Source organism: Ceratotherium simum, chromosome 1, assembly GCF_057802395.1.
Source record: "Ceratotherium simum simum isolate JZ-2026a chromosome 1, ASM5780239v1, whole genome shotgun sequence".
NCBI lineage: Eukaryota > Metazoa > Chordata > Mammalia > Perissodactyla > Rhinocerotidae > Ceratotherium > Ceratotherium simum.
The window spans coordinates 17620073-17644426 of record NC_141900.1 but is presented as its reverse complement, the minus strand read 5'-3'; the positions used below and the strand labels follow the sequence as shown (position 1 = coordinate 17644426).

The window sequence follows — 24354 nt, the reverse complement described above, 5'->3', positions numbered from 1 at the left end:
AAGACTGCTCCCCCTTCAGATGCCAATAGAAAATCCAGGTTATTACCTGTATTTCTGACCAAACAGCTCCCATGACCCCTTCCTTGGGTTTGATAATTTGGGATAATGGCTCACAGAACTCAGGGAAATATTTATTTATGTTTACTAGTTTATCAAATAATAAAGGATATAATGAAGGATAAACAGTCAGATGAAGAGATACAAAGAGTGAGGACTGGAAGGATCCCAGACACAGGAGCTTCTGGCCTATGGAGTTGAGGTGCACCACTCTCCCAGGACATGGATGTGTTCACCAACTTGGAAGCTATCTGAATCCAGTACTTTTGGGATTTTTATGGAGGCTTCATCACATAGGCATGATGGATCATTATCTCAATCTCCAGCCCTCTCTCCTTCCTGGAGGATTGGGGGGTTGGAGGGTGGGGGTGGGGCTGAAAGTTTCAAGCTTCTAGGCATGGCTTGGTCTTTCTGGTGACCAGCCCCCATCCTGAAGCTATTCAGGAGCCCACCCAGAGTCACCTCATTAGAACAAATGACACTCCTATCACCCAGGAAATTCCAAAGGATTTAGGAGCTCTGTGTCAAGAACCCGGGGTCCAAGACCAAATATTAGAACAAAAGATGTTTCTAGTGCTCTTATCACTTAGGAAATTACAAGGGTTTAGGAGCTCCGTGTCAGGAACCAGGGGCAGAGACCAATATATATATTTTCTACTATTTCACAATAGTTACAGCCTAAACACAAATACCAATATTCCTTTCTGAAAGTTTTTTTCAGTCACTATCATAAAGATGCAATGTTAAAAACCATGAAGAATCCAGACATAGGATTGTTTCATTTTGATTCCACTCACCATAGTAGGAACCACAGCAGAGACAGTGAAAGCCTCCTGCTCTTGTCCCAATTCCAGTCAGCAAAGGAGCAAATTCCAAGCCTCCTAAGAGGCATTTTCATCCCTTCCCACCAACAGTGTCCAGATAAGGAAGAGACCTCAGGAAACAACTTAGTCACTGGAACCTGGAAGAGTTCCCCTGCTTCTATCCAAATCCTGTCTTGAGTATCAGCTTTCACATGCTTTCTCTCCTTGAAGACTTTCACCTCACATTACCTTTTCCTTTGTATATCCCTGTCTTTGGCAGGAGTTACATGCTTGAGAATGTTATGGGAGTCTAACTTGCACTTTCTCTAATCGTTTCACATGTATGTGTCTGCTTCTCTAACAAGAGTTTTAGAAAAATATTTTTAGGGAAAATATCCCACAGGACTGTGACTTGTAGGAAATGAAGTAGAGAGCCAAGTGACCTTTGCAATCACACACTCCTGTGAACATCACTGAGTTCCATGAGAACTGCTAATTCGAAATCAACTTCAGGACAGAGAGTACATCTTATACTCCTTTTATGTACCTTATTCATTCATCCATTAGCAGAGATCTATGAAGTTCCTACTCTGTGTCAGGCACCGTGCCAGGCACTAGAGCAACAATGGTGAATGGGATGCACATCATCCCTTCGTCTCATGGTTTATAGTATCATGGGGGACACAGACAAGTAGGTGCTCAATAAGCACATTCTATCTGACGGGTGCATTGAAAGAACAAAAGTAAAGTCTATTTCATCATAACTTAATCCAATTCCCACTTATGTGCTAGGCTGTGTGCTAGAACCGGGATACAAAGACACATAAAATGCACACTCTGCCCTCAAGAATTTATATAATCTACAGTTCCATGATATAATAAACTCTACTCTCATCTGCGTTTGTGGGCAAAACCCCATTCTTTCCCAGGTACTTTACGCATGATCTCAAGGGTGTGCTGTATCTATTTACTGACACTCCATCAAATTAAGTCTGCCAGGGGAGTAAATGAAATACGAACCAAAGGCGCAAGTCCTTGGAGTGGCATGGCTTCCTCTGCCTCATAGAGATAGAAATTCAAAGGAGCAAAGAAGTAGCCAGGGGCTGGCTCCGTGCAGCTGCGGCCAGTGATGTGCGGGCAGCATTCACACTGCCCATCCTTGGGTGAGAACCTGAGGAAAGCAAATCCATCATGAAAAATTGTAGAGGAGGCTAGTGTAAAATGAAGGCGTGGGGGTGCTGGGCTAAATGCCCTGACTTTAGACCCATTTGAATCCATCAATCAATCATCCTGGGGAGGATGTTGAGAGGCTATGACCTCTACATGACTAGTCTTGAAAAGCAAGTCTAGATCCAGGAAACCCAGGGCGCCACTTCTTTCCTCAGAGGCTCTCTGATTCTGCTCCAAAAACTGGGAAAAGGAGAGTATAGGACCTCTCTTTCCAGGGTGGCAAAAAGTTGCTGTTGTGGGCAGGTCCAGTCACAGGTTTCCAGGCATCTATCCCACCACCTCGTGGGATACCCAAGCGTAGAGCTGTTTGTCTCACCCTTGGAAATATTTGAAGTAAAATAAATCAGTGGGGCTGCTTTGAATGTCTCAAGATTGTCGTTTTTCAATGCCCTTTGCCTGTCACGGAATAAAATCCTTCACCTGTGACTATGAGCATATCAGAATAAAATGTACTTTTGTGTGGAAATGTGAGTGAAGAATATCGCCACAGCACTTTGTTGTGCGTTTGACTGACTTACACGTTAGAATAAGCACCTCCAATATCACAGTCACAGGGAGAACACCCATGGAGATGATTTTCCAGTCCCCAGTATCCAACCTACAAAGAGAAAGCGCTCAGCTGATTCCAGGTATGAAGATATTTGCTGCTCTCAAGTGTAGTATTAAAATCACTACAAGTACTTGACGCACATCATGTCACCACAGAGCCTGAACAATCACACAGTAGCCTTTCTTGCCTGTGTACTTGGTAACAATCTTTGAGGACACACATTCCCAGGACTTGAAATGAAGGGGACAAGACTGCTGTGTATTGCTTTGAGTGTAAACTCAGTGGAAACCACACAGTTCCTCTGACAGCACCAATTTACAACCCTCAAGCTGGGTTGTTTAAGGCCAGTCTGAGCAGAAGATCTTCAGCTTGCCTATTTGTAACTGCTTTTGTAAAACCGGTAGATTTCCTCACCACAAAATCCCAAGGGATTTTTATTTGCACAACACAATGTTTTGTGGTAAAAAAAAAAATCAATCAAGCTGATTTTTCGATCTTCTCTGAATATCACAGTTTAGTAGAATTGTTTATTTATAAATAAGTTGTTTTGGCATAACAAACTCTCTCTGCATGAGAGTTAACTCTGTTCTCCAAGACTTTTTTCATCATTGCAACATCTTGATCTTGAGTCAATATAAACAGCTGGTGAGACGCAAACAGCTATTTCTTAAATCTGATAACATTTACTATAAAATGCTCAGAAAAATACTTCCCCCTCAAATCGCAACTTAATATGCTCAGATAAAATTAAGGTCTCAAGAGGCATGGAACTCTTATTTGAAACAGGTTTGTTAAGTATCCGTATTTTTTGTTGTTATTATCTTGTAAAATTTTATGCCTGACGTTACTCCAAAAGATTTTTTTAAACATTTAAAAGTTGACATAGTTTGTTACAAAATGCAGCAAAGGACTTTTGATATTTTTCCCAACACCAAACTTCAGTTTATGTGAAAACAATGTGAAATGAACTGCTTCACTCAGGATGTGGTTGCGAGTGAGGGTAGGATATGCTGTCATATCAGCCACCTCAGCACAGGTCCAGGGCACCATCAGATAGCTGTGGATGTGGGGCACCTGTCAGATGCATGGGCTCAGCCATGGTGGACAAGTCCCCCATGGGGTGGCCCCTGCCCAGTTATTTCCCCCCTGCAAACAATGGACTGAACTGCACAGTGGCAGTTAATCTGCCAACGAAGAAAGTCAGCCTGAATCTGAGGTTTGTCTGGAATTATCTGACGTGGTATCTTCGCTGATCCTCTTAAGCAGCTCTGCACCCTTCGTGTTGCCCACACATGGTCATCGAGCTTGGCGTGCCTCACCTTCCTACGTAAAACTTCTAGATTACCTGCCTGGCTCACACACAGTACCTTCTTCATATTTACTCCTTTGCTTTCTTTCCCCACCTCCTCTGCCCCATCCTCATATGTTTTCAGTAAAATGACTTAAAATATTAGCACAAAACTATGTCCTAATAGGCATATGTTTCTTATTTATCAGTGACATTTCTTCAGACACATCAAGGTCACTGTTCTTTTATTAGGTTAAGCTTTTGTTTTTTCTTTCTAAAATGTTGTGGTGGGCTGCCAAGATTGGAGGACAAAGAAACGAGTTGGATTTGAACTCCCTAACTGCCTGACACATTTTTTATGGAGTAAAAATGTTTCATTTTACTAATTTTCAGCACACATGCTCATATGTTTAGTGGAGTCTGTGAAAAATCTGAGAGTTTATTTCCCACAGGAATCTACAACACATTTAAACCTAAGTTGTTTTTTTTTTAATGAGCTTGTTCAAAATATTTTTAGGCAATGAGTAGTAGGATGGTAACAGGACTGTGTGCAAGAGACAGAGGAAAAGGCCCCACTTTCTGGTGGGCAAAAAAAGGGGGCAAATAAATGTTTGCATATTCTAGTGCATGGCATGTCCAGGAGTACAGATAAAACTGTTGACATGGGTGCCTGGGTCGGTTCAGTCCAATCCAGCGGTGTGCCGGTAAATGTTTAACAACCAGCTCTCTGCAGGAGGGTGGGGGCTGATTTACAGTGTTTGCTGATTTCTGTAGTGTGAATACTTTTACCACAGGAGTATGGAAATACAATAGCATGAGGAAAGAAATTAACAAGCCCAAGTCTCTTCTCCGCAATGGCAGGAGAAATCTGCATCGCTACATAAAAGAGAAATCACGGGCAAATACGTACAGCACACTCTTCACAGTGTGGTCCAGTGGCAAACGGCTGGCACAAGCATTGGCCTGTATCCACATCGCAGGTAGAGAGTGGCAGACTCCTGAGTGGGTGACAGTCACAGGCTGAAACAGAGCATACGCAACCACGCTCATCTTTATTTCTCCACTCTTGTAAATGTCCTTAAGAGCTCACACTGAGCAAAACGTGTGGCCACAAGAATACAGAGCAGCTGCCCTGCCAAGTTTGCTGTCTGCCTGGCTGCATGATTATTGTACTACATGCAACCCCACATAGGAAATCCAACACCAGACACTCCCAGAGCCCTCAAGTAGCTCTACTGGATGGCATTAGGAGGAGACGAGGAAGTGGAGGAAGTCATGACAGCTGGAATGCCCGGAGAAGTTATCCTGAGTGATGCTCGCCGGGTCGGGCAGCTAGGGGCAAGGCTACTATTGATGCTTCTTCTCTGGCAGATGCACCTATTATTTCTCTCCCCTTTCTCTCTCTTTCTTACTGCCTTGTTACTTTTTCTTTTCATTCTCTCCCTCCTCTTTTTCTTCCACCCGTAGACATATCTGAGTTCTGCTTATGTTGTGAAGGCTGAGAAATTATGCAATCAGAGCAAGATATACATTTTCTCTGCAGGAAAAACCAATGTTCATGGAAACAACCCAGATGTTCACCAACTGATGAATGGATAAATAAAATGTGGTATGTCCATACAAAGGAATATTATTTAGCCATAAAAAGAAATGAAGTACTAATACCTGCTACACTATGGATGAAACTTGAAAATATTATGCTAAGTGAAAGAAGCCATCACAAAAGACCACATATTATATGATGCCATTTGTATGAGACATCTACAATAGGCAAATCTACAGAAACAGAAAGTAGATTAGTGCTTGCCTAGGGCTGGAGGAATGCAAGGATAGGGAGATGGAAGCTAAAGGGTGTGGGGCTTCTTTTTCTTTTTTTCTTTTTTATGGTAAAATACACATATAAAATTTTTAAGTATACAGTTCAACAGTAGTAAGTACACTCATGTTGTTGTACAACCAATCTCCAGAACTCTTCTTATCCTGTGAAACTGAAACTCTATACCCATTAAACAACGTCTCTCCCCATTCCTCCCTCCCCCAGCCCTTGACAACCGCCATTCTACTTTCTGTTGCTATGGATTTGACTACTCTAGGTACTTCATGTAAGTGGAATCAGACAATATTTGTCCTTTTGTGTCTGGCTTATCTCACTTACCATAATGTTTTCAAAGTTCACTCATGTTGTAGCACGTGTCAGAATTTCCTTCTTTTTTAAGGTTGAATAATACTCCATTGTATGTACATACCACATTTTGTTTATTCATTCATCCATGGATGGACACTTGAGTTGCTTCTACTTTTTGACTGTTGTGAATAATGCTGCAATGAACATGGGCGTACAAATATCTCCTCAAGACCCTACTTTCAATCTTATGGGTATACAGCCAGAAGTAGGGTATGAGGTTTCTTTTCTGGTTGACAAAAATTGTTCTAAAATTGAGTGTAGTGATGGTTACACAGCTCTGAATATACTAAAAATCATTTAATTGTACACTTTAAAGGGTGAACTGTATGGTATGTGAACTATATCTCACTACAGCTGTTACAAAAGAAAAACAAAACAAAAACAATATTTGGCTTATTCTCAGAGGGTATCAGGTTAGTCAGTGAACTGGGAGAAATGCCTGAAGTGTTGAAAGGTGTGATGGAAATTAGCTTGACTATATCATTCATTATCCTGAAATTTAATTTTGCCGTCAAACTCAAGCAGAGCATTTTATTACAGAAGGATTCAGCGTGCTGTCCTCTAAACATGCAGATACTCAGTTCCTTATATGGGCAAAAATATACAGCATGACACTGCGACCAAAGGGGAATTATTTACCCAGATTTCCTGAAGAATCTGTAGCTCTATGAGACCCCAGGCAGCTCTAAACTTCTATGATGCCAGAGCCAAAGGTCTCCTCATTTAGCCCCAGAAAATCTGAGGTTCTTTCTGTTTCCCCACAACTCCTCCCTTGGTTCTTTAATGTTTTTCTTCTCTTTGTCAGAGAACATAGGACCAGTACTAGGAGGAGTGTGAGAAGAAAGGGGCGAAAGCAATTTAAGAAATAAAAAGAAAGAAACCACGACTTGGAAATTGCCTAAGAAGTCATAAATCTATGCAAAAATGAAGAATGTAACTTAACGAATTTGTATAGGGGAGTCCTATCGGAGGCCATTTTTCTAGAGGTTTCGCAACTTGGCATTAATTTTTTTTGGCATTCTTTCCGTTTGCGCCTGCGGCGATAAGTGTGAGCGCCCCCTGCTGGTACTTTATGATAAACTCGGCAAACCACTGAGAAAAATTCTCCACTGACTAAAATTTGCCAGAGGTTTATATCACTTTTAAAAACCCAGAAGCTGGCAGGACTCAGTATTTACAATGACTGAATTTTAGGGCTGATAGAGACAGCCCCAAGCTTTAAAACGCGTCCAGGTTGGAGACCCAGCTGCCGTTGACTTACGCTGACAGCCCAGGGGGTCGTTGGCGCTCAGTCCGTAGTGACCAGGCTTGCACTGGTTGCACTTGGCTCCTTCCACGTTCTCCTTACACAGGCACTGGCCGGCCACAGACGCCATGGCAGGATCAGAGTGGCTCACACAAATGCCACCCGATGCGGTCCCGTCAGGATCACATTCACAAGCTGGGGACACAGACATGCACTATCTTAGTTAATTGCAAATTGTGGGAAACCTGAAATAAAAGTATAGCATTTTACTCACACTGTTAACTATTTTACTTTGTTTAAATTATTAAATACGTTTAAATAATTAAACCAGTGAGCAAGGGCTACTCAGAAATGTCCCCCATTGTCTGGCCTTGGAAAATGTTGAATAATTCTATACATTTTTTTTAAAAAAGACTTTTAAGTGATTCTAAAGTAAGGGGACCAGAGGAAGACTGCTATCATGAAAACTGGATGTTAAGAATAGATTATTTGGGGATGATGAAAATGTTTTGGAGCTAGGGCGAGGTGGTGGTTGCACAACATTGTGCCAGTAAATTGTCGTTCATTTTAAAATGGTCAATTTTATGTTATGTGAATTTCACTTCAACAAAAAAAAAGATTAGAAAAAGAAAAGAAGACTCTAAAGGTGAAAATAAGGTCAAGAGACCAGTAAGAGTGGGATGCTGTAATGAAATATATGTATAAATACAAACACATATACATATAAAAGGCATCAAGGGACACAAGAAAGAAAGAGGAAAAAAAATCACATAAAGTATCTACCAAATCTCTGAAATATCGTTAAGAAAGTAAGTCTGTCCTTCCCCATCACAGAAAAATATGTGCAAAGATAAGTGCTATCATTCTTTTTGGCTCTTCCCGGAAGGAGCACCTACAAGAAAGAAAAAGAGGGAACAGCAAGAAATGTTCATATCCTTGTTTTCTTTTTGGACATCTGCTGGTGGGACAAAAGCTTGGATGAAGAGATTCTGGAAAATGAGATAAACAGTCACCTGTAGCGAAGGAGCAACAAAAGTACCACCCCCTCTTTTTCTTTTTTCAGTAGAAACTTAAAAATCTCAAGGTGGGAGTGTCCTATGAAAAAGGATGCTGACAGTGTGAATAATTCCAGAGGGTAGGAGTTACAACAGGTAGAGCTTGACTGAGCCTAAGGAAGAACTCTAACAGTTAGGGCTGCCCAACAGAGCAGTGACCCGTTGTCATGGCAGGTGTCCAGGCAGAAGCTGGAACAGCACTTGTTGTGGCTTTGGTAGAGAGGACAAGAGCATTGGTAGACATTAGATGACCACCAAGGTCTCTCGCATCTTTGTGGTGCTGTGTTTCCAAGGGATTCCACTTTAAGGAATGTAATAAAGATAAAAAATGAATATCCTGATTCTAAGGAACAATTATGTTCATATTTATACATGTTTGCTTCAGATTAATAAAAACAAATTCCTAAAGTCTAAAGCTATGTCTACATAACAGCCATTTAGGTTAGTGAGTTTAGTGGGAAAAATCCACTCAAACCAGTTGTTTGGTGTCATTGCAGCAAATACTTTGTTGTCTGACAGAATCTTTCGATTTTCAATTGTTTGTCATTGGATTGTGACTGGTGATAAAACAGCATTGGGTTCTGTTTAGTTTGGAAAAAACCACAATTTTCTTCTAATTAAAGCCAGTTGCTTCTAGAAAGGAAGGAAGAAACTGGATTCATTTTAGAAGTAGCCAAAAGGAAAAAGCTCAGCTTTATTTGGGAGACACTCCAAAGGGTCAGCACCGAGTTTCAGAGTAGAATTTAATTACACACAGAAGCATCTTTGGGGAAAGAAATGTGGGTGAGTAGGTGGTAACTTGATTTTGAAATAACCCTATGTCATGGCCTTAGGATCGAGGTCCAATAAAAATCTCTTGGTGTCACACAATTTAATTCCAGAAAACTTTTATCATCAGTGGTTGAGTCTACCAAATCTTTGTTTTTTCTGTATCACATTTGACTGTATTTTACTCAAAGATGGCTTAAAATTAGTCAACTCTTATATGTGGAATCTGATTATGTAAATATTTAAGCTCAAGCAAAGACCACTTAGAGAAAATTTATATGAGACTGCTAGTCGGTCTTAATACACATCATTTGTATATACACACTTACACACACATAAACATGGGTTTAGGTAAACTAGGAGAAACTGGGGAGGCTCAGGATGGTAGTTTTTACAAGCTCCTCATCTGCCTTTCCTCAAAAATCTCCTTGTTTACAAAGAATGACTTCTTTTTTAAATTTTTTTTTGGTGAAGACGACTAGCCCTGAGCTAACATCTATTATTGATACTCCTCTTTTTTTGCTGAGGAAGATTGGCCCTGGGCTAATATCTGTGCCCATCTTCCTCTATTTTCTGTGGGACGCCGCCACAGCATGGCTTGATGAGTGGTGCGTAGATCCGCGCCTGGGATCCGAACCTGCAAACCCTGGGCCACCGAAGTGGAGTGTGCCAACTTAACCACTACACCACCAGGCCAGCCCCAAGAATGACTTCTTAATTTTATATCGGGGTACTAATTTTCTTTCCTTGGTTTCCTTCAAAAGCACCATCAAGTTAATACTGTTTCCTAAGGAACAAGACTCTGGTTGATGTATTTGAAACATTTGGTTTCATTATTTCCATTCTCTTTCCAGATTCCTAGATTATCTGTTTCCAAATGCTGTATTTTCCTGATTCCACCTAAGAGAGCAATTTCATCTTATTTTATACATATATAGCTTTTAAAACATTAATAAAAGTTGTGTGTGGGTATGTGTGTGATTACAGATTCTGGTAAAAAAAAAGTAGGGCACTTAGGAAATTGATTTAAGAAATATATTTTCTGAGAATCCAGTTCTTTGAATGAATTTTAAACAGGTCGTTTAAGGTAAAATTTTATGCTATTAGGTACCTACTGAGTCTTCTGAGGAAAAAACTTCCTTTATGTTTGTTCTACATTGTGATGATTTCAAGTTTGAAATCTAGGACATTGTGTGTATTCAGGTGGCTGCTGAATTACTTTTTCATTTTATATATTATGATTACATAAAGTTTGAAGTTGTAGTTTTATAGCAAGTCCCTCCCTCTCCCCCATATGATATAACATTATATCCATGATCTAGCCTAAGAAGCAGGGTTTCTGGGTATGGGGAGAGGCAATCTTCCATGGGTCCTGGGCACCTGAACGTTTTTGCTGAGTGTGCCCACAATGCAAGGCCCTGATTGCTCTTTACCAAGGCCATTTCTCAAGGTTGTGTCTGTAGCAAGCTACCCCGAGGGATGAGGTAACATCTTCCCCTGGACAAAGAATGGGCTCACTTCCACTTGCTGTAAAAGCAATGACTCCTCCAAGCCCAGTGTTCCTTGGCTGTGACATAAACTCAGTAGGTGTGCAGGATCCACCTGGTATCCTTTGAGTTGCCCTATGGGACTTGGAGCTTGGAACAGGGGAACTCACATCAATACAAACATCCTGTTTGTTGCTGTGCCAAGAGTAATAAAGTCTTTTGTCTTTGACCCAGGAGTTTCATGTCTTCCGCCAGCATCCATGGAACAATAACAAGCTAACTTGTTAGTTTGCAAGTACAATAAGATCTCAGATCCAGTAACCAGCACTGGGTATTTGAAATCAGGTTGGAGTGTTTATCTGTGCAACAGTCTACAGCAGTGCTGGGACTAGAGCAAGGTGCCTAGCATACAAAATTTAAGGAGGCACTCACTGTCAGTTTAGTGCAAGTGGCAAGTGTCAACCCTGCACTTCCATGACTCCAAGCGTGAATGCTTCCGTAAATTTTGGGACCTCAGTGCTTTGGTTGCCTCACTCTAGTCTCATTCCTGCAGGGCAATGCAAATTAAAATAATAATGAGATACTATTTCATCAGAAAAGTTAAAATGTGACAAAACCAAATGTTGGCCAGGATAGAGAGCAATAGGAATTCTTATACATTGTTGGTGTGAGTGTCAATTGGTCCACCCACTTAGGGGACAATTCAGTATTATCTAATCAATTTGAAGAAGTTCATACTCTATGGCCCAGTAATTCCACTCCTAGGTAGGACTCTTAGTGACAATCTTTGTGCATATGCACAAGGACACATATACAAGAATGTTTATCGAAGCATCAAAAGAGAACTGGACAACTAGATTTTGCCATATTTATAGGAAGGAAGAAATCTATACAGAAATTAAAATTGGAGAACTAGGGCTACCTGATTTGGACAAATATCAAAAATATAACGTTGAACTAAATGCTCAAAGATACACGCAGCATAATATCATTTATCTAAAGCTTGAAAACATGCCAACATACATTGCTTGTAGATAAAAACAGGTGAACGTGTAAAAACAAGTGTGTAATGATAATTGCCAAATACATAAGTGTTTATCCCTAGGAAGAGGGTGGACGAACCGGACAGAGGTGCACCTGGGCCATCAACAGCCTGTAGGGTTTTCTTCAAGTCCTGCAGGTGATGGGGTAAGATGTTACGTTTTGACAAAGCTGCTGGTGGGCATGAGGGTGTTTATTATATTATTCTCTATTATTTTGTAAATGTGTGAAATATTCCATTAAAAAAAGTTGAGATTAAGGATAAAATGAAAGCTTTTAAAAGATTTACTACCTTAAACAATAGTAATAGGTAATAGCTCATGGTCTTCACAGCAAAATTGAAGCGTCTACAGCCAGTCCAATGTTGTAGCCAGTTTCACCGTTAGCCACTTCCCTGAGCTGATCTCCAGGACGCTCAAGGTGTCTGCCGCCTCAGCATCTTCTGAAACCCTCCGCCCCCTCCTGTTTGAATCCAGAGCAGTGTCCTGATTCACCTGTATCATTCACTGCCGCAAGACTACCGGGATGGATCTGGATTATCTGGCCAACTTGTTTGGAGAAAGAAAAGCTCTTAGAGCTGAAGTGTTTTTGCAATTGCCCACTCCCCAAAATAGGGCAGTGTGGAGATGCTGCTAAGCCGAGCGGGGACTGGCAGCCCAGGTGAGACCCGCTCCATCAGCATTTGCTCAAAGAAGTGGAAAGGATCGAGTCAGGGGCTGGGGACCCACGAATGCACGCGTAAGGATCCGAGATGGCCTTCAGGGGGTCCCTGTAGAAAAGGGGTTTGCAGCGATGGCAATGTTGCCCCTCGGTGTCGTGCTGGCAATCTTCACACACTCCCCCGCTGAGGCCGCCACTCGCCAGGTACACGGTCCCGTCGAAGTGACAGCGGTCAGAGTGGCTGTTACAGCTGCAAGCTGAGAAGGGAGAGGAGTTACGCCAGGTTCGCCATGGTCTCCGGCATGACGGCCCGGTGTTCCACCAGCTAATCACTGCCTTCCCGCATCCTGCACTTTCTTCAGCCGCCCTGACTTCTTTTTATAGATACACCAAGTACACGAAGGGTTAAAACAGGTTCTTTCAAAGGATCTTTCTAGTATTCTGATTCTGCTCATATACTCTCTATAAAATGTGCTCCTCCAGAAACGTTTAACATTTAGGTTTTTTTTTTTTAAATAAAGTAAACAAAAGTAAATCATTTGGGTGATCTGGAAACCCTAGAACGTAATATTTTTGTTGTCGTTCAGTGAAGAGTACTTTCACTGACTTATGCTTTGTAAATATGAATTTTTTGCTCGCATGTTCTGTGGGTATGGGGATTCTCAGAGAAGATGTGAGAGCCGGGCCCCACCAGCCTCCTTTCTCAGAGCACGAGAGGGAAGGGCAGTCTGTCTGGAGGAATTTGTTTGTCGTGGTGGTAATGTCTCTGCTGTTCATCTTGTGGGTTTTTCCCTGTAAACATCATAAGCTCAGGCTGCATTTTGCTGGGTCTTGTAAAACGATGGGGCTTCTTCATAAGAGCCCTTCTAGTGACCTCTCATTCCCCCAGATCCTATTTTTCCGGAGTCTAAGAAAAGAAACTGAGTAACAAGTTTGTTTGGAAGTTCATCAAAATTCAGAGGCAGCAAACATTACACATTACAACCCGCTCCCCCCACCTTATTAGGCAAACTATTTTATAAAATTACAACAGCCTGTCTGACTCTATTCTAGACCCCATTTCTCCTGTTATCTGACATATGGGTTTAAGGTCACGTTCATGGAATGTATGATTACTCAGGGAAATAGTAGGGATCTGTGTACCAAATCGAGTGTTCAAATTCCTCGAGTGATTTTACCATCACGGGGCCCGACCTCCTCTGGAAAGGGGCCACACAAGATGTACATTGTCTCATTTTTTAAATTAATGTTAATTTCCAGTGTGAGGGTTTGAGAAGTTGGTGATTCTATGTGAGATAATGGGGATAGTAGGATATCACACAACCAAAGCTGGAAGCCACGGGTTCACTACCCTGTTGCCTGTAGCCCCTCAGAAGTGAACTAAATGTTCTTCAAAATGAGGAAACACAGAGCACGTTCAGTCTATGCTGAGGACGTATGGCCACCCACCCCTGCAAGGGCTGTCCTGGTGGCCTGCAGCTGGCCTCCATGGAGCGTCTTGGAAGAAGTCCTTGCACCCCTCGCAGTTGGGGCCATCTGTATCGTGCTGACAGACACACCGACCGTGAACCTGCATTGTGTGATAAATGAACAGTGGTATAAGAGGGCTTATCTTTGAGGACGTTGGGCTTCTTTAAATGGAAAATGAAATCTCAGGCTAGGAGGCCTCTCTGGGTCTTAGTTACTCACGTTAATTACAATACCAGCCTTAATTCTCTTTCATTATTTGCTTAACAAGCTTTTAAGTTTTTTAAAATTTAAGATGTTCAGTGAACATTTGCAATAAGTTTTTTGGCATTTCTGACTTCTGGTTTCAGGGCAACACATTGCAGCCCTCAGCAAAATGAGGGACAGGATGGGGAGCGCGCGCACATGCGCGCCCGCGTGTGAGTGTGTTTGTGTGTGTGTGTGTGTATAGGGTGGTTTAGGATCATAAGGGAAAAGAGGGAATTAGGAAACAGAAAGAAACTGGGAAAAGGTGTATGATTCTCTTGGTTTTTCACAAAATGCCTTAAATATCCAAATTCAAAAGGAGAAGGTCTATTTCCAGTGAAACATACAGGTGGCTGAGTGGGAAGGTAAAAGAGCCTCAACATGAAGCGTTGTCTGATTATGACCAATGGTTTAAAATTACTTAGTAGACACACCCCTGGGACTCTGCATAAAAAAACAATTCTTCTACTACATCACTCTTTTAAGACTAGTCCCAAGAATGGAAGAGATCTGCAGTACGAAGACATGGTCATTCACAGTGTAAGAATGTTGCTTGGAATGAACGCTTTTCCGTTATCAGATATGACCCAAGCACCTTGGCACTGAATACAGGCTCTCACACACAATAGCCCTTCAAAAAATTTTTGTGAGAGAATGCGTGTGAAATTATGGTTCTTCCCCACTAAGACAAATAAACAAAAAGAGAGAAAGATGGGCTATCTTGAAATCATAAATTATAAATTATATATCTTGAAATCATAAATTATAAATCCTGCTCATTAGTTCATTATGTGGCAGAATTCGCAAGAACCTCTGGCCAGGGAATCAAAGGCCCCCCAGGTGGCCTATTGGGCCAGGTTGAATGATACCTGTGCCAACACAAAGCTGCCACTCCAATTGTTGATCCCACATAGAGAATCTGGGCTACATTCAGCACCAGGACAGTGAAGGAAAGGAAGGAGAGCCAACTGCCCATCTGGATTAGTAACTCACCATTCCCGGAGGGCTGAAAACACCTCCCTGCACCATCTGCATTGGGCCACATTCACTAGCGTGGCCATTGCAAAAACAGCTTCCCCGAACCACCATCTCATACAGAGCATAGTAGTATTTATCAAGGGAATCATTTTGCCTCCTTCCAAGCAAAGTATCTCCAAGGGTATGGAGTTTGGTAAAGTTTATCCTCAGGTTTGTTAATGTCACAAGGTCTAGAGAAAGGAAAATAATGAAAATAAGAAATCAAAGTGCATTTAGGTTGCACGGGTGCAAGGAGCCCTCCTTGACTGACATCCCCTTAGTGTACTGTAGAAATGCAATGACAAGGATTACTCCTAACATGAAATTTTAGAAAAGGAATTGGTGTAAAAAATATAAAGCCATTCATACCTTGGATGTAGGGGCTGTAAGGGTCTTCTATTTCAAAGCTGGGATCCAAAACTTTTAAAACAACCTGTAAAACAAATGTGGGTAAATTTATAGTATTTTACCCAAAAACATCATTGTTAAATATATTCCTAAAGAAGAGACCCAGACCTCACAAGAACGCTGAGCCATTGCCTTCTTGGGTTCATTTGGGTTCTCACTGGGTTATGATTTGGGTTCTCATGAATAAGAGTACCAAGAATGAAAATGAGTGAAAGTTATTAACCAGTCATTCTGGGTCTTTATGCACTATTGGTCCATATGGGCAGAAGTGGTGATACCATTGGTGAAAAGGGTTCCTGCTCTGGGTTGGGGTGGAGTGATGGGGTCACAGTTCAGCAAGTTGTCATCAATTTAGATCTGGCAGGGAATTCTGGAGCTGCCTGCTACCACCAATTCCTTTTATTCTACCTGATAAGATAATACTTCCCAACCTCACTCCTACAGTGACTCTCTGCCAGTCACCAGCTCTGCTCAGAGGGATGTTCCTGGCAGATTCCACCTGGCTGGTGGTTTACAGAGCATGGAGGTGAGACAACTAATCCAGGGCTGCTGCTAGCCTAGATGGCTCCTTTGCAAGGGTTAGAAACAGATATTCCTTCCTCTGGTGCCCATGCCCGATGCCCATCCTGGATTCTAGCCCCCATTCACCTTCAGCTGAGCACTCTTGTGCAGGATTATTTCTTATAAGGTATTTATTATCTATCTGAATTTGAGATGAATTCAGGACTCATTTCAATTTAGATACTTTCATTCTTAAAAAACCAACAGCTTAAATTATATTTCTGTAAACACTACCTAATTATTTTCATCTAAATTAACCACACTAACAGAAAAGGTTTAATTTAAAGCAATGAAATCCAAGAAAGGAAATGCTACCTCACCACCAGTTGAGGGTTCGATGTCCGAATATTTGGAGTCACAAACGAGGTCTCCCACTCCCTGGGCCTGGCCGGGTGTGATGCTGGGGAAGGAAGTAGCACAATCCTTTGCAAAATATCTGAACACTTTCCAGGTGTGTCCATGGTCTGTGGAGCATTCAACTAACATTGCAGCAGGCCGAAAAGTCTATGAAAAAAGGAGTAAAACTTGTGATGTTTCACAAAGGTGGATTTTATTACCCACTTCAGGTTGAATATTTATATTTTCTAGTTGCATTTTTTCAAACTTTATTTGTAGCTTTTAAAATCTATTATACAATGAACACACTGAAATCTCTTCCCAATAAGTGACAAGTATTTATGAGCACATACTTTGCCCTAGAATCTAATTCCATTTTTAAAATGTTTATAGCTGTGTGAATTAGTAATTGAAGAAAAATGGCATATAAATTTTTAAAAAGCCAATGTAATTGATAATGTACAGCAATTTGCTTGTGATTTTCTTTGCCTAGAATGCTTTTCCTCTGGCAAACTCCTATACATCCTTCAAAATCCACCATGAAGTTTACCCTAATTCCGCAGAGCAGATTTAGTTTCACCAATAAACTCCCCTAACTATATGCCCATTTCTACAACTTATCTAATTATACGTCTAATTCTAATTGTACTTCTATTTCTACACTTACCACTTTGTATTATAATTTTAAATTTCTATATATGTTTGTATCCCTAACTAGACTGAGCTCTTTGAAGGCCAAGACTGGTGGGTTTTTTCTCATTTTTACGACTTTCTATTTTATATTCATTTTTATTACCAAAACTTAGCGCCAGGCCTGAGATCAAAATCAGAATTCTGATAAATGATTAAAGAATGACTATAGCACAGGATTTTCTCTGGCGTATAACTAACCTTAGTAAAGACTTTTTAATTTTTCTTCCTCTCTTGCTTGAAACTTTCCATATTTTTCAAAATAATTTCCAGTTCCTGCTCTTTTCTCCTGAAAGTTATCTTTCTAGTTCTTGTGTCTCTTACCACCCTGGTGCTTAGAGTTTTCCTTTTTGCTGTATCTTCCAGGATTTTTTTTTTTTTTTTTTTGGTTAACCATATAAGTTATTAATTAATGAGAAGTGGTATTTTTTTTTTCATTTAAAAATGAAAACCCAGATGACAAACCTTGAATCCACGTTTACACAGTTTTTGTTCTCTGCAAGGAAGCGAAATTCCAGGTAGGCTCAGCATTTGGTAAGTAGATAAAGCAGGCAGCAAGCCTACACATCTGTACCTTAAAGGTCAGAATAAGGTGGCTGAACTGAAATAATGCCTCTAGGTCCAATCTGATGCTGACATGATCCAGACCTAAAGAAAAATCCAGAAAGAAGAAAATCAGTGATTTTGAGAGACACTTGTTTATTGTGTTAATCCGTCACTGTGGCGTGTCTATAATAAAACCCTTTGAAATCACATGGCTGGTGATCAACACTTTTTCCTAGTCTATTGGAGTGGTGTCCCATTCCATTCCATGCCCAGGAGGAGGTCTATGTGAGAGCAATATAAGTTTTACCCTGACTATGCCCACATCCATGTTTTGGTGGCAATGCACATGGCCACTGTGTGGCAGTATTACATACCACCAAGGGAGTTCCAAGACATTCCCATAGGTGGCAAGAGAAGGCTTACTTCCTTAAACTCAAATCCTGACTACACATAAATGTAAGCTAGCAAGCCAGACTATGATAAAGATTGACAGGCTCTTTTCTTTGCATAGCTGCTAACAATCATTTGAAGTAGAGTTTTATTGTCACTTAGCATAAAACACAGCTTGAAATATTCCCCTTGGAATGAGGGTCTGTGGGCTCCACTGGGGTTGAAGAGAAGACAGAAAGTATCCTGGCCAGGCCTTGGCACTGAGATGGTTAGCTGCCATCCGTCTCTAGGATGGACATGGAGCATCAGCCCCAATGTGGACACAATGGAAGCCTTGACCTCTCTAGAGTGGCACTGCCCAATAGAAATACACAGTAGTCCCCTCTTTCCCACAGGGGATATGTTCCAAGACACCTAGTGGCTGCCTGAGACCATGGATAGTACCAAACTCTACATGTACTATGTTTTTCCCTATACATAATACCTATGATAAAGTTTAATTTATAAATTAGGCACAGTAAGAGATTAACAATAACTAATAATAAAATAGAACAATTATAAGAATATACTGTAATAAAAGTTACTGTAGATCTTAGCAACCTCAGCATACAATTTTTCTTCTTTCCTAATTAAGGCGAGAACTTGCATCTTTTCACTTAAAGGAAGCACTTTACGGCTTTTCTTTGGCATATCTGAATTGCCAGCATCACTACTCTTGCACTTTGGGGCCAATATTAAGTAAAATATGGGTTACTTGAACACAAGCACTGTGATAAAACAACAGTCATCTGATAACCGAGATGGCTACCTAGTGACCCACAGGCAGGTAGCATATACCGCATGGATACGTTGGACAAAGGCATGATTCATGTCCTAGGCGAGAGGGAGAGGGACAGCGCAAGATCTCATCATGCTACTCAGAAAGGCGTGTAATTTAAAACTTACAAATTATTTTTATTGGAATTTTCCACTTAATATATTTGGACCACAGTTGACCCCGGGTAAGCCGAACTGCGGTGAAAGGGGGACTACTGTAATATGAGTCACATGTGTAATTTAAGTTTTTCTAGCAGTCACATTTCAAAAAGTAAAAAGAATCAGGTGAAATTATTTTTAATATATTTAACTCAATATATGAAAAATATTATTTCAACATGTAATTAATATTTTAAAACTTAGTAATATTTTATTATACATTTTTTTCCCAAACTAAGTCTTAGAAATCTGGGATGTTCTTACACTTATAGTATATCTCAATTTGGATTGGCCATGTTTTTAGTTCTCAGTAGCCACATGTGGCTGGGGGCTACAATACTGGACAGCACAGCTCCAGAGAATAGCGGCTGGACTGCAGTCAATTGGGGTTCAGCTTAGAGTTCTAGGGTTAATGGCTTGGGGAAGGGTTTGCTGCTGAGAGGGCAGCCACATTCCAGGCTCTGTGTCAAGGGCTCCAAACCTTTTCTAGAAAGGAGATCTCCTTTCCCCTCTCTAAAGTTCTTGGTTGAGAACCCTTGTTCTATGTAACCAGCTTTGAGAGAGGGGCATTCCTCCTGTGAGGAGATGTGGAGCAAATGTTGGACATGTGGGTCAAAACAGCTGGTAAGCAAAAATGGCACCATGCATCAATGAAGACAGGTGACTGCAGTAAAAACCGCCTCACCTTCATTAGGGAGAGTCCAACTAGAGATCAATAATTAGGATCCAAAATGAATGGGCATTTAGTAGACACCGATCATATACTTGCCCAATGGATGTTATAGAAAAACAGCCTCATGTTATGCTTGCCCTAAATGATCTTATATATTATGATTACCCCTGCACTCCTCTCTAATGGTCTAGGGTCCCCTAAAGGAAATTGTTTTGGTGTCTGAAGAGAGGGATTTTAACCCAAAGTGCAACATATAGAGATGAGAAAAATGGAATCATTTTGTGGGGGTTAAGGATTCCAGTCCAGTGTTGAAGAGGTGCTATCGTGAGTGAGCCAGCTAACACTGATTTAAGCACATAAGGCCCAAGGCTAGGGTGGGACTTGAAGAATCACCGATCAGGTACAACTTCCAGTGGGCATCCAGGGACTATGCATGGTCAGGGCCAGTGTGAGGCTCAATATCACAATTGCTCCTGAACAGAGAGGGGCATAAATCCTGGAAGGAAAGCACTGCAGCCCACAGCCAACTATCCTTTCAATTCAATGCTTATGTTAAAATCTTTGGCTTCCAGCGAGAGATGAAATGTCCTTTTTCTCTCTCCCTTCATGTGTTGAAGAAGGAAAAAGCACATGCTGTTATCTCTCAGACTTCCCCTGGCGTATTGATTCGTTTATATCAGTGTGTTTTATATTCAGCTTAATTTACCAACACCTCATAAACTTCCTCATTTTTTTTACAAAGAACAAAAGGATGCAGAGATATTTTCTTTCTCCACGTGGAAAGAGTGAAACATTCTGAGTTAGGTGCTTAAAATACACTTTGATTTCTCTAGAGGAAAATAATCTTTCTTAAAATGAAAATAAATTTTTTTCCTAGACAGGGCTCTACATTCTTGGTGGATACAGTTCCATTCCTATATAATTTATTGCTGTGACATTATTAAAATCATACAAAAAGATGTCTTATTAAAAATATGAAGAAATAAAAAATTGGAAAGGAACTTAAGCGTACCGTTCTCAGATTGCCACCATTTCTTTTCTCTATCTGGTTCAAAACTTGTAATTACATTCTCAATGGTATGGCTGTTGGGTTGGGTGTACGGATCATATGGAAATCTGGAGTCGCAGATGAAGCATTTTTGTTCCCCCTGGAAAACACCATCATTAAAATTAAAAATAAAGAATTGTAATTACTTATTGTTGATCTGAATTTAAAAACAAGCTGTACTTACTATACTTGTCTTTCAATCTGGCTAAAAATAAAAAGCAGAGGAAATAACAAGACATCAAATTTTCCATCAATAGGTGCTTAAACACAATAACAAATGAAATTAAATTTGGCCTAGAAATTTTATAAATTTATACATTTGGGGCAAAAATGCAAATTTATATGGAACTATTTTTTTTCTGATACAAGAAGCCGATGATCTAGAGGTTATTTTAAACTGTAGAGAAATAATTAGGATACACTCTTTGAGTTGTAATTACTTCCTTCAGTCAAAAAAAGAATATTTGGCAAGAAATTAATGAAACAATCGGCCACTAGGTTATCTGCAACCATCATCCTTTCTCTCTCAGACACAGTTTTTGGCAGAGAAGCTTCAATGACCAAAATCTTTACATCACACATGTGGATTTTGTAAAAGATTTTTGTTAAATTCACAACAGAGAGGCCTACCCTCTTGTCTTGCAGACTAGAAGGTCTTATTAGTGAATTGGAACAAGTTTTGCTTGAGATGGATTTTCAAAGGTTACAACAGCCTAGATCAGCCTCTGAGTTTGCGTAATTTAATGCATCCACTTGTAGCTGTACTTACTTAAAACTCCTAAGGAAATCTCCAAAAATTTCCAGAGGACTGCCAATGGCCTGCACAGTCGTTCCTGGTTAATACTTGCAGGACTCTGGAGAAGACTTGTTTGCAAACTTTCCAGGAAGCAGGGGCTGTTTATTATAATCCTCCATGCCAGAAATTGCGTACGCTAGCAAATGCGCTGGTAGATATTCAGCGAATATTGTTTGATTTTATGTCCTGACCACGGCTTACAAGGGCCTACACGATCTGACCAGGGCCACCTGTTTGCCTTTTCCTCTACTTGTCTTCACTTGATTCACTCATTCCTAGCTATACTCACTTCTTCCTCTTCCTTAAGTTCACCAAGAACTCTCCTGCTTCCAAGTCTTGACACAAGCTGTTCTCTGTTCCCCCCACCTTCCCACCAAATATTCTTATCTCTTGCTCCTTCCCTTCTTTCAGGTGTCTGTTGAAATGCCATCACCTCAGAGAGACTTTCCTTGACTCCTATCTAAAATATCATCACCTCCCCATGCTTAGAGCCTTCTGCCACGCTTTATCCTTACCCTGCTTTATAACAGTTTCTAAGCCCTTATCATGACTTGAAACTATATTACATAGTTGTTGGATTATTGTCTGTTTCCATCATTAGACTTTAAGCTGAATGAGGGAGAGGACTTTATTTTGTTTATTGATGTATCCTCCTTACCTAGAACAGTGTCTGGCACGTGGTAGATGTTCAATAAAATTTGTTGAATGAATGCGTGATGATTTTGATGACTATTTCAGCTAGAGTCTGTAAAGTAAACCAGCCTTCCAAGAGATCCATGTAATATTTTTAGACTCACTGGCCACCATTAGCCTTATACTTGAAGAAAACAAAATACCCTTTGGAAATTAAGGAACAATGGAAGCTAGGTCAATTCTGCATATGGGGAGGCTTGCACCAGACATGTCCTAAAATTAGCAGCAGAAGTCCTACAAGTCCGCCAAAAGATATCAAGACTTAAAAAAGTATTTCCAGTAATACTATGGAAATTATTAGGGAAAATGTTTAATTTCAAGGCTTGTGGGCCATTTTTTCTGTAAACATTTTAGAAGCAAAGTCTTTGATGAGACTGGCTACAGAGGATGTTGAGTTATGGCGACTAAACGTGGGAGTCCCAGCTTAGGTAATACTGTGGGTCAGTGTTGACTTGAAGCTTCTGAAGACCATGTTTTGCTTGGTAGCAATTTGTTAGATATGGATGGAAAAAAACCATCCTCCGTGCTGCATGGATGTTTATGTGGATGAGTGCTTGTAGCCCCACCTGTAATACTTTGACAGCCTGAAGATATTTTGAGATTTTTTTTTCCAGCTCTAAGATCTTTAAGATTTCTGTGATTCTCTAGACAAAAGAATCCTCTCAAGTTTGATTTACTTCTATTTTTGTTGGTGTGACTTTGAGATACAGAAACACCAGTTTCTAATTATTGTCAGAGTATGTTGGCTCCTGAAAACAGTAAGCAAATGCCAGTGATTAAAGAACAAGATGGGTGGTGCCCATGTTGGAAAGTTTCTAATATTAGAGTTGAGAACCACTTCTTTGTCTGGAGGACCTGGACTTATCAAGTCACTTGAAGGGCCATCCATCCCACCTGACCTCGAGTTGAACAAAACTTTTACAGTGTCATTTCCTTGCACATGCAGAGAATTTGCTTTCTTACACAAGTACTTCCCAAACTTAGAACAGTGCTAAGCACTCAGGTATTGTCTCCACTTATTTATAATCATCCTCTTTTACTAGAAACCAATTAGAATACAAAGCATTTCCCAGAGAGCTCCAGGAGTTGCCTTAAATGAACAATACGTGGAAAAGCCTGGGCCACTAACATTAGGCTAATGTCCAGCTTCCTTCCTGCACATCCTCTCATTTAAGGTGTTGACGTGATTGTCTCGGGCTTTCAGCAGGTATGATACTCAGATGACCTCGGATGCTCCTTCTGCAACCAGAGCACAGGGAAGAAAAAAACTGTAAAGCAACTGGTCCTTTTATAAAACTGGTCTTTGAGGGAAAAAAGGCACAAAAATATGTTCACATTGAGATTTTATAGTTTTTAGAAAGACAGTTTCTAAGAGGCATTGTCAGGCTGGTGTACAATCAATTCAAAGATCTCCAACCCTTCTATCTCTGTGTAAGGCAGGACAATGAGTACTCGTGTTCACGTAATGGCCTTGAGGCTCCGGGGGATCTTCGATCTTCACTGAACCAGTCAATTACATCTGCTCTATGGGCATCACTAAGGCCGCCAAGTAGAACAATACATTTTGTAGTAATTCCTTTCAAAGACTGAACCCAGAAGGCTTTCTGTCTAATTCTAAAGGTAACAAGAAATAGATGAAGAAATATCAGAAATATTTTCTGATCAGTCAAGGTTTCCTGGTGTTCAGGAAGGAGTGTTGTCTGGATGGCCCCTGAGGTACTTGGAAAAATCTACATCATTGACTGAATAATGTCCCAACAAGTAAACAAAGAACCAACTCACCTCAAGGTAGCTGAGGATGCAATACTTCTGGGCTCCGTCTAGCCCGCAGGTAGAAGAAGCCATGAGCTGCGAGCTACGGCCCACCAGGAGATCGCCGGTGGTGGGATGACAGGCATCCCTGCGGCATTCACCTTGAGCCTTCGTGCAACTGAGCAACCCTTGAACACAACAGAAACAGCTACATAGAAGGCAGTCTAAGGGTAGCAGAAAGCTTAAAGAAGCAACTGGTTAAGTTGGAAAGTTAACAGTCTGTTTATTTTTAATATCAGTTCTATTATTGATCATTAAGACCCTGGCCATGGATGCTATTGGTGCCCTCAACCTGATGGAAATCTCTTAGCTTGGGGAGTTATACC

The 24354-nt window shown here is 40.7% G+C and overlaps 1 protein-coding gene across 1 annotated transcript in view; it reads right to left on the bottom strand.

Moving 5' to 3' along the window:
• The window catches only part of LAMB4 (laminin subunit beta 4), a 111279-nt gene that overhangs the window by 71430 nt on the left and 15495 nt on the right, over positions 1–24354 (bottom strand). The window contains 12 exon segments of the mRNA XM_087437110.1: positions 1881–2031; positions 2609–2688; positions 4839–4948; positions 7375–7554; positions 12439–12627; positions 13820–13940; positions 15077–15291; positions 15470–15533; positions 16385–16573; positions 17670–17743; positions 20692–20827; positions 23999–24156. Of these exon segments, the coding sequence (XP_087293236.1) occupies positions 1881–2031; positions 2609–2688; positions 4839–4948; positions 7375–7554; positions 12439–12627; positions 13820–13940; positions 15077–15291; positions 15470–15533; positions 16385–16573; positions 17670–17743; positions 20692–20827; positions 23999–24156 (1667 nt within the window).